The sequence below is a fragment of the Hipposideros armiger genome, unplaced genomic scaffold (assembly GCF_001890085.2).
Source record: "Hipposideros armiger isolate ML-2016 unplaced genomic scaffold, ASM189008v1 scaffold_12, whole genome shotgun sequence".
Lineage (NCBI taxonomy): Eukaryota > Metazoa > Chordata > Mammalia > Chiroptera > Hipposideridae > Hipposideros > Hipposideros armiger.
The window spans coordinates 7,536,411-7,547,226 of NW_017731362.1; the positions used below are offsets into that span (position 1 = coordinate 7,536,411).

The 10,816-nt window shown below is 35.5% G+C and overlaps 1 protein-coding gene across 4 annotated transcripts in view; it reads right to left on the reverse strand.

The window, feature by feature from the left end:
* RFX7 (regulatory factor X7) overlaps positions 1 to 10,816 on the reverse strand; it is a 122,610-nt gene that overhangs the window by 35,928 nt on the left and 75,866 nt on the right. For all 4 annotated transcript variants that reach the window (XM_019665378.1, XM_019665387.1, XM_019665368.1 and 1 more), the window contains exons 4-5: positions 3,683 to 3,765; positions 2,122 to 2,244 (exon numbers count right to left, since the gene is read on the reverse strand). In XM_019665378.1, coding sequence (XP_019520923.1) covers positions 2,122 to 2,244; positions 3,683 to 3,765 — 206 coding nt within the window. The remainder of the gene's footprint in view (positions 1 to 2,121; positions 2,245 to 3,682; positions 3,766 to 10,816) is intronic.

Consider the following 10,816-nt stretch of genomic DNA (forward strand, 5'->3'; position numbering starts at 1 on the left):
CTACAATATTATAGAAAAATACAGCCATGCCTTGCCCAAGGCAGGAAACTTTAAGGAACATAAGGACTGCTTTAATGAGCCAGAGTCACACTTCCGCAAACTAGGATGCTGTCTCTAATGGTGATGGGAAAGGGCTGTGCCGTGGAAGGACATCACTTCAAAAATGTGAATATCCTGGGTTCCCTTATTAATTCAGTGTGGAAATGTCATACATTAATTTGCCTTTTGGAAAACTAGCAAGACATCTTTGGATAACTACTTCCGCAACATTTCCTACTTCAGACAACTTTTTATATTTTAGAGCTAAAAGAAACCTCAGACCCCTTCAATTGCTGCATTTTATAGATGCTGCGACTGACAAAAAAGCAGTTAAAACACTTGTCCAGGTCACACGAGTTTAATGACAGAATCTATTTTCTTGATTATCAAAACAGGGTTTCTTCAACATATCACACATTTGCCTAATATTAGCTTTTAGTGAATTCAAATTTGCTTCTTTGTAGTTTCATAGCATTATCTCTGTTTTAATTAACTTGAAGTTAGTGAAGAATTTGTGAGACATGTGCACACACGTATATAAATACATACTCATTTATTATTTTTTTAAAAGATTTTTATTGGGGAATTATGGGAGGGGAACAGACAAGTCACTGTCCTTTTGTTCTTCAGTCTAGTTGTGGAGGACGTGGAGAGCAGTATTATCATTGCGCTCTTCCCGGGTGAGGCAGTCGCTTGCTGGCCATTGGACAGCGGCCACTCATGGTAGCTCACAGCAGCTCACGAAAGCTCATGCTAGCTGACGGCTAGCCCTGCTGCAGCCTACGCCTGTCGCTGGCGACTCACGGCAGCCCAGCTCCAGGTCGAGCTGTTGGTCACCATCTTAGCTGTAGAGGGCACAGAATCACTGGCCCACATGTGGGATCCAAACTGGGGCCCTGCTGCTCAGAGCTGGCATCCCAAGCCAACTCTTAACCAATGCACCACTTGGCCAGCCCTCATTTATTCTTGATAAGCATAAGAACTGTGTCTTATTAATTTTATCTTCAGAATTTATTATAGGGACTGGTACATAGCAGGTATTCAACTGATTGTTGTAGGCTGAGAGAATGAACTTTATACATTTGGATAATATGCACTCTTAGTTTTAATTTTCCTAAGAGAAAAAAATCTAAAGCTTTTCAGTTTCACTTTGTTCCCTTGATCATTTCAGACACTTTAAACTTTCTCCAGTTCCATTATGTTTCTTAATGTGAGGAAATCAGAATTTTGAATGAGGGTAGAAAGTTCTCTTTTTATATACCAATAATCTTCTCAATAAGTGCAGTTCCTTTGTGTTACCTTACATTGGTTAACAGCAGCACTTATTTCAGTTTTCTTCCAAATTGTGTAAGTACAACACATTAATGCTTGCTGGTTTCACATTTCAATACCCAGAACATTTTGGATTTATTCACTCTGCCAGAATAAATTTCCTCTTCCAAATCAATTATAAAAATGTTAAATAAGACTAGGTTTAGCATCTAATAACTTTTCTCTATCCAGAAAGGCCCATTAGCTTTTATACTTTTGTTTCCTGTGTTTAAATAAATTATCTACATAATCAAAATTATTTGAGTGTCTAATATGTGTATGCCACTGAACTCCCTTGTCCAAGAGTAAGTAATTCACAGCACTCCAGAATCTTATCTTTTTCTTTGGTTGGTACAGAAAAGGATTTAAAAAGTTTTGGATTCATGAAAAAGGCCTTTTGGAATAAAAATGTATTTTAGTTTTTCCATATGCACTGATTTATTCATTGCTTTCCACTGTCCTCCTAACCCTAAACATACCCTTCCTATTACCCTTAAGAACACTTATTTAGCAATCTTACGCCCGCCCTGTCCCTGTACCCTCAGACACCTCTCCTGTCATCCAGGAGAAGTCCTTTTATTCACTAATCCTGTCCTTAGTTACATATGCTACCAGAGAAACTTAGAGGTGGAAGGAATCGCAGAGACTTCTAAGCTAAACTCTTATATACCACCACGATAGTCACCAATGATAAAACAAATCATTGTAGCCCAGTAGAGTACATAAGCTTTTAATATATCAGTGTGCCTGACATATACACGTCATACTTACTTGTATTCATCATAGACTTCCTGTTTGGGGAGTGAAGTCTCAGGATGTTCCTCTAGGGTATTCCGAATCCAGAAAAAGGCATGCCTTTGCTGTGCCCGACTAGATGACATGGCATTCTGATCACTGATCATAAAACAAAAACAGGCTTTAGTTGAACTAGACAGCAATTTGTGGACAATGTCTGAGCCAGGGCTACATGTTCTGCTAAATAATTGTGTATAAACACACTATTAATGACCAAACAACACTCAGGACATATAGTAGATGTCCAGTTATCTTTATACAATTGTCCACCTGTGGCTGTGGGCCATTTTCTACAGCTAGTGTCCTGTACAGAACGCTAGTGTACAGAAGTTACTGTCCTGTTCCCATCGTTCCCCATGGTCTCTAAAGTGGTTTACGCATTGACAACATTAGGTATTTGTTTTGGCCAAAATGACCTCTAATTGGGTATTACCTTACTTGCCTGTTCATTTGCTTAAACTTACTAAATCATCAAACTTTTAAGAGTTATGGAAAAAATTATTTTCTATTTGTTCAGCATTCTCAAGTAACTGCCCTAAAATCTTACTAAAGCACTTTATGCTCCAGAATGAAACTCACACCAGAGAGACGTTAAAAGGACAAATCTCCCCCTACTGTCCTTCCTGTAACTGGGTCCCCTCTCAGACAAACACCTCCCTTAAACACTGTAAGTTTGTATTATATGGCAGTGTCACTTATAAACTAATTCCATAAAATGGACACCCAAGATAATAAGGAAGCTCCTCTATTAATTCTGACATTGATCTCGGTTAACTATAATTTATTTAATTCCAAAGATACTGAGCAAGTTTCTAGGACAGAAAATGATTAAAATAGTTGTGAAATTTAGGCTGAGGGAAAAAAGGTAAAAGCAACGGAATTTTCATTCCATTGCTTTTTACACACTATTTTAAAGTAAAAGAGTGTTAAGTATAACTTATATGAATGAAATTAACTCTGAGAAACACTTAAAAGGGTAAGGAAACTTTAAGACTAGGAGGCATAAACCGACGACTTCTTTCTATATTTTCTAGATGAGACTATTACATATCTTTAATAATGAAAATACAGTAATACCCTCCAGCATTTAAAATATCTTACATGTATCATAAATTCATGTTCTATTACGGCAATTTCACTTTTTTTTCTCTTTTTTATATTTTGTGATCTACTCACCTAACAATACCTATTTGTCTGTTTACTCTTTGATTTTCTGTTTACTCTTTGGTTTTCTGTTTAATTTTCATAATCCCCTACACTACATAAATACACTGATGTTTATAAAACATACTCAAAATTGCATTTTATAGCATTTACCCTTGTGCACAAATAAATTAGCAAAAACTGTAGGTAAACATTCAACCAAATATGATCAAAGAATAAAAAGATCTACTGTTTTGTCATTCTGATCTCTGATGATTTTAGGTTTTAGGAATAGTGCAAAAACTCTCTCCCCTCTCCCCTCTCCCCTCCCCCCCCCTCTCTCTTAGATTTCCTAAAAACACTATAATTACAGCGAATACAAAAAGAGACATACCTTTTCTCACCATTGCTGAGACCAGAAGGCAGCTGAAGGTAGAGGTAGAGTTTCTCTAGGTCTGTAAACTTCTCAACTTCTTGCTGGTTACAAAGGATTAAAAAGAAAGATCATTTTAAAAACACTTGCTTCTCCCTCAACACAATTTACTAACACCACCCTAAAAAAATATTGACTGTATAAATTTAAATCAGATAGAATGAATCACCTGCCAAAGAAACAAAATCTAGGCTTTTATTAATCATCATTAAAATGATATCATAGAATTTTGGTAGTCTAATTAATTGCATTGCAATTAAAATGTGGACAGGTAACTGGCATTATTTGGTGGCAGAATTTATTCTTATATGATAAAGCACAGCTTAAACACAGATCCAGTTTTTTTTTAAAAAGCTTAAAATGACATAATAGCCTATTCTTATTCTCACCAGAAGTCATCTACAAAACAGTTTAATTTCAGAATTTATCCAGACTGACTTAATCTATCAATTACATGTAAATAACTCCCAGATCCACATCTTGTTTCTCTTCACTGTTTATGGGGTATTTTCCAATTAGCTCTCACTTTAATAACTAATAGATTTACCAGCAATATCTTTATAATTCTCCCCTCAAAGGAAAAAAAAAAAAGGAAGCAAAACACACAGATATTCCCTTTCTCAATTGTTATTTAACACCTTCTTTTCTCCAGTTCCCCAGTATTCAGTTTTGGAGCCTGCTGAATTTTGTTCCTCTTGCTGCATTCCACTTTAATCCTTTACATATCCATCTTTTATGCTTTCCCCTGTATTCTACCAGTCTATTTATTTTCCCAGCTACCACATTAGTCTAGGTCTTCAGCTGTCATTCTTTTTACAATAAAGAAGAATTCATTTACTCTTTATTCGTTTTTATTTTCTGCCACGTTTCACAAATGATTTCATGTAACTATGAACTTACACTGTGTATCACAATCTATGCAAAGACAGGAAATACACAGGTGGACAACACAGTAATAGTCCTTGCCCCTCACGGAATGTACAATGATTCTCAAATTACTGAAATATCTACCTAGCTGATTTCCCTGCCTCTAACCTCTCCCCATTTTAACCTGTCTTAAACATAGTTCCTAAAATACTATTTATTGATTATTATCACCCACTTAATCCTAATAATGCCTACCATATTAAATCCAAAGTAAGTTATTATATTTTGCCAAAGAAACCCACAAAAGTATCATTATAGGCAACACCTGAGAAAATGTAATATAAAAAAAAAACAATTTTTTGACTAAAGGAAATATGGTGTATATATGCAAAATGGAATATTACTCAGCCATAAGAAAATAATAAAATCTTGTCATTTGCTACTACAACATGAATAGACTTTGAGGGAATTATGCAAGTGAAATAAGTCAGACAGAAAAAGATAAACACTGTATGATCTCACTTATATGTGGAATCTAAACAACAACAAAAAACAAACAAAGAAAAGAAATAGCCTCCCCTGGCCTCCCACGAGTCCATGGATATAGAGAACAGATTGGTGGTGGCCTGAAGTGGGGGTGGACAAAATGGGTAAAGGGGCTCCAAAGGTACAAATTTCCAGTTATAAAATGAATAAGCCATGGGGATGTAATGTACAGCATGGTGACTATAATAAATAATAATGTATTGCATATTTGAAACTAGCTAGGAGAGGATCTTGAAAGTTCCCATCACAAGAAAAAAAATTTTTGTAGCTATGTATTGTGACAGATGTTAGTTAGACTTATTGTGATGATCATTTTTCAATATATACAAATACTGAATCATTATGTTGTATACCTGAATTTAAATTTTTTTTTTTTTTTTAGCTGAGCCATCCTGCCACCTGTTGGCAGCTCAGTGGCTGCTCAGCTCGGGCCGGAAATCGAACCGCTGTGCTCAGAGCTCAAACCTTGACTGAGCTCTTAACCAACTGAGCCACTTGGCCGGCCCTGAATTTAATTTTATGTCAATTATATCTCAATTAAAAAAACCAAAGGGAAACAAAACATTATTTCTTATGACTAAAATAAAAAAAAAACTTCATACTGTTGGAGAAACCTTGGATTCTATAGGTTTCAAATTTTACATATATGTACTAGAGAAAAGAGCAGGGCAGAAATTCAAGAAGGAATTCAGAAGATAATCCAAATTAGGATAAAGTGCCAAAAAGATGATTCAAAGATGGATGCCAGAAAAAGTTTTGATAACGATCAAACTCACTGTCCTGTTTTGTTTATTTTTGCCTTTCGAACAATGAAAACATATTACTGTTAATTACTATTTCATTTGTTATGTGGGACTCAATACAGAAGAAAAAATCTGGAGTTAACGGAAACTGATAATATCAAAATTCTATGAAGCAAATGTGAACAAAATGACTGACGCGTGTAGCGATGGCATTCTTTCTAGTCCAGCAAGGCTGACTTCACCATGAAGATTTTTGGTTTTGGATATACTGTGTTATTTATAGTTAATTACTGGCTTCCAAAACAATGATCCGTTGTGTAGTAGAAGACCTTAACCTTGCTTGATTATCAAGGCAAGGATATCAGATGGCAAGTATGTTAAACATCAGATTACTTGATATGTTTTGTTACGATTTAAATGTGAAGAATAAGAGTTTTCTGTTCCATGTTAAGATTCACTGGTTGTCAAAAAGAAATATGTTGGCTGGAATTATAAAATGGAGAACAAAGTTGCTTTATTTTTAGAGCATTGGAAAAAAGACCAAATCCATAAACTTTTAAAAACTATAATTTTTAAATCCAGCCACAAAAAGGACTGATATATACAATATGGACGAACCTTGAAACATTATGCTAAGTGAAAAAGCCAGACACAAAAGACCACATACTGTATGATTCCATTTCTATGAAATAACCAGAATAGGCAAAGCCATAGATAGAAAGATTAATGGCTACCAGGAATTGGGGAGAGGGGAGTATGAGGACTGACTTGCTTAATTAATGGGTTTCCCTTTGGGTTGATGAACCTAATTTTGGAACTAGAGAGAGGTAGTGGTTATATAACATTGTGAATATATTAAATATCGCTAATGGTAAGTTTTATGTTATTTGTATCTTACAATAAAAATTACGCTTTTTAATACAGCTTGGCATATTTGACAGACATATCTGACATATTTGACCTGAAACTTCAAATGACAAACTTCAACATCCCCATTCACTAGGCTTACAAGTCTTCCATTTTCTTGAGCTGAATAAGTTAAATTCTCTAAGTTACTGAAAATGGTTTCAAGCTTAAGGGAACCTCAAATATTACCTAGCCTGTTGAATGATCTAAAGTGGTAATTTCCTACTATTGTGGTTGAAGGTCTTGCTTGAAAGCTTATGAGGGCTTCACATACATTTCAATCTTAGCATAAAGATATCTAAAAGGAATCTTAGAACTAAAATTTGATTTAGATGTCAGACATTCCAGAAAACCACTGTGGGGAATTTTGGGTGTAAATCTCCCTGTTTACTCCAAATATCTGTATAGGAATATACCTAAAAGTAGTACTTAGTCATAATGGATGTACATGATCAATTGAAAAACATTTTATTGGGTATTTCCAAATTACTCCTCAAAACTGTTATACAAATTACATTTCCCACAGCAATGCTACAATTTCTCCACATCCTTGTTAAAACTTAAGATTTAAATTTTAGCTAATCTCATGGATATGATTACCCAAAGTATCTCATTGTTTTATTTCACATTTTCTGATTACGATGAGACTGAGTATCTTTTCATATTATCATTTTAGTTTACTCTAATACAATGGCTATCAAGTTTTATTTAGCATGCATCAGAAACACCTAGAGAGCCTGTTGAAAGACTATAGGACCCCCATATCCAGAGTTCCAGAGTTTCTGATTTAGTAGGTTGGGAGTGAGGCTGAGAACCTGGATTTCTAATAAGTTCCCAGTGATGCTCATACTACAGGTCAGAGGTTCACATCTGAAGAATCACTGCTCAAGGAACTGCACATTTAAAAATAGGGATATTTTGGGTGGGGATGTGAGAGAGATAAGGGATTAGAAAGTACAAATTGGTAGTCAAAATATAGCCACAGGGATATGAAATACAGTTTGGGAAATACAATCAATAATGTTGTAAAGATTATGTAGGGTGCCAGATGGGTACTGGACTTATTAGGGCGACAACTTCATATAGACTGTGTAGATGCCTGACCACTGCGCTGTACACCTGAAGGTGAATACTATTGAATGTTAACTATAATATATATATATATATATATATATATATATTTTTTTTTTTTTTTTTTTTTTCCCCGTATTCACCAGGAGGTGGAGTACAACATAGGGAAGATAGTCAATGGTATTGTAACAGCTAAAGTCAATGACAAAGAGGTAGTAGATGAGGGGATTATCACTTTGTGAGGGGTATAAACGTCTGTTACATTGTTTTGCACACCTGAAACTAAAAAAAAAAAGAAAGGGAGGTATATTTTATCATGTAGTCTGTATAATAATCCTCTACTGGTTAGAAATGAAGCTAGTATCTTCCCCTAGTTGTAGTTGGTATTTTTGTTTTGTTTTTGAATCCCTGTGATAATTTCCGGGCAAATGTATCAATCATTGCATTTATAATCTGTGCTTTTTGCATCTTGTTTTGAAATCCTGCTCTATCCCAATGTCGTAATTATATCCTGTTTTCTTTTTAAAGTTCTGTTTTTCACATTTATGTCTTTAGGTCTTTAATTCCTCTGTAATTTACTTTTCTGTAAGATGTAAAGTATGGACCTCATTAAAAATTTTCCACAACGTTAGCTAATTGTCCCAGCATACTTATTGAATAATTCTCTAATTTCCTTCTAATTTTTCATGCCACATCTATTATGGGATCCTTCTTCATTGTAGGTATAAAAAAATGCCATCTTTATTTTCAGTATTTAAAACCATCTTTCTCAGAGCTGGAATTTTATTTAGAAAAAAAAATCAATTTACACTTGAGAAGGTCATATACCAAAATGTATGATTCACTGATCTTTCCTGAATTTGTGTCACAGAAACTTCATATAAGAATACCACCCCATAACTGATTAGTATACTAATAAAGCAGCTTTGGTAGGGCTGCTTTATTAGGTTAATAGCACATCTCCTATCAATAAACTAATAGCTAATAAAAATATAGGACCTATATTATACAGTATTATAGATGAATGAAGCCGCTATTACTTGAGTTTGGCTGACTGACCCTTCAAATCTATTCTATCTAAAGCAGTAGGCTACAGTGGTAAGGTACAGGATACAGAATCAGAAGGCCTGGATCTGAGCTCCAGATTTGCCTAGCTCTGTGATGCTAGTCAAGTTATTCAAGTTGAGTATTCATTTTCTTTTCTTAAAAGACTTTATTGGGGAATTGGGGGAGGGAACAGCATTGGGGAATCAGCGAAGGGGAACAGACAAGTTGCTGTCCTTTTGCTCTTCAGTCTAGTTGTGGCCCATGTTGGTGTTATCATTGTGCTCTTGCCAGGTGAGGCAGTTGCTTGCCAGCTATTAGACGGTCGCTCACGGCGGTTCACGGCAGCTCACGAAAGCTCACGTCCGCTGCCTGCCAGCCCCACTGCAGCATACACTGTCGCTGGTGACTCACGGCAGCCCAGCTCCAGGTCGAGCTGTTGTTCACCATCTTAGCTGTAGAGGGCGCAGCGTCACTGGCCCTCATGTGGGATCCGAACCAGGGCCCTGCTGCTCAGAGCTGGCGTCCCAAGCCAATTCCTAACCAATGTGCCACTTGGCTGGCTCTTGAGTATTCATTTCCAAATATGTAAAACAGTGGCAAAATGCTCATAAAATTTTTGTATTAGAAGCAATTTATAAAATGTATGTATAATAAGTATTATTACATAAATATTATTCTAAAATATAGAATTGCTTAAAATCAGATTTTGGCAGAAAAATTTATAATGCAATTCACATCAACAAGTATAGAATCTTTTTTTGAAAAGTAAGGTATCTTAAGAAATTTAGGCAATATGTAGCCTGGTGACCTCACTAACTTAGGAGGTACACTGTAAGAGTAAACCTCCTAGATCTTATATGTGAGCATCAGACTTGGCCATGGTTATTGAAGACAATGTTCCCCCAGCACTGACTTTCCTCAGGGTGAGTGCATAAAAGAGTGGATACTATTCCCTCGCGAGCCATCAACATGAAATTGAAGTTAGAAAATATTTCCGACAATAATTGTGCACCTGGAGACAAAGGAATCAATCTAAGCAGAATGAGTCAGAAATAAAAGCTTTTCCCAGGTTGGACTTGGAACAAAATGCGTAACTTTCCACTTGTTGCTTACTATCATTAAATTTAAAAAAAAATACCTGAAAGAATATTCTATATTTCAAAAACAGAGTAATTTTTAGGGTTTCTGCTTGTCTCCTCAGGACACTTGCCTCTGAGCTGTCTATACATACCAGATGGACTGCACAGAACAAGGTAGAAATTTGAATGTCTAATTACTGAAACTTGAAGACCTTCAAACAGATGGTAAGGAAATATGTTTTCCTTATTTACTGGCACAGAATACAGTTATAAGGTAGTCTGAGTGGAGATATCTGCGCCTGGATGTCGGGACCATCTTTAGTCAGGTTTACAATTTCTCAAACGTTAATAAAAAAAGGATTTCTCGTTTGACATAAATTTCTTTGCAGCGATGTGTTTCCTCTTACGAGAATTCCCTCTCAGGTGTTATTCAGGTTGTTGTCCCCCCCCTCCTCCCCGAAGGTCACAGAACTGGGGAAGGGCTAATGCTGATAAAGAACAAAACAATTAAAAACTTAACTGAGGAGTTCTCATGTACATCCTTGATGGTGAAATTACATCCAAGGTATATTATTTTTATTTCCAGAAGCAGCAGAAACTCTCTTGTTGAGATTTATAAATAACTTTCAAGAACTGTCCACGTTAACAAGGACTAAGTTCTGATGAAAGATGACCAACAGGGTATCATACTTAGTTCTTTAAACATTACTTTTCAAACTACTACCATAAAAAGGTTTTAAATTTTTTTTATATTTAAAATTGTATTTAGAACAGTCAGCTTAAAATCCAGAAACCTAAAGTCTCCAGTTTGATTGTTTAGTTCAGTTAAGTTACCA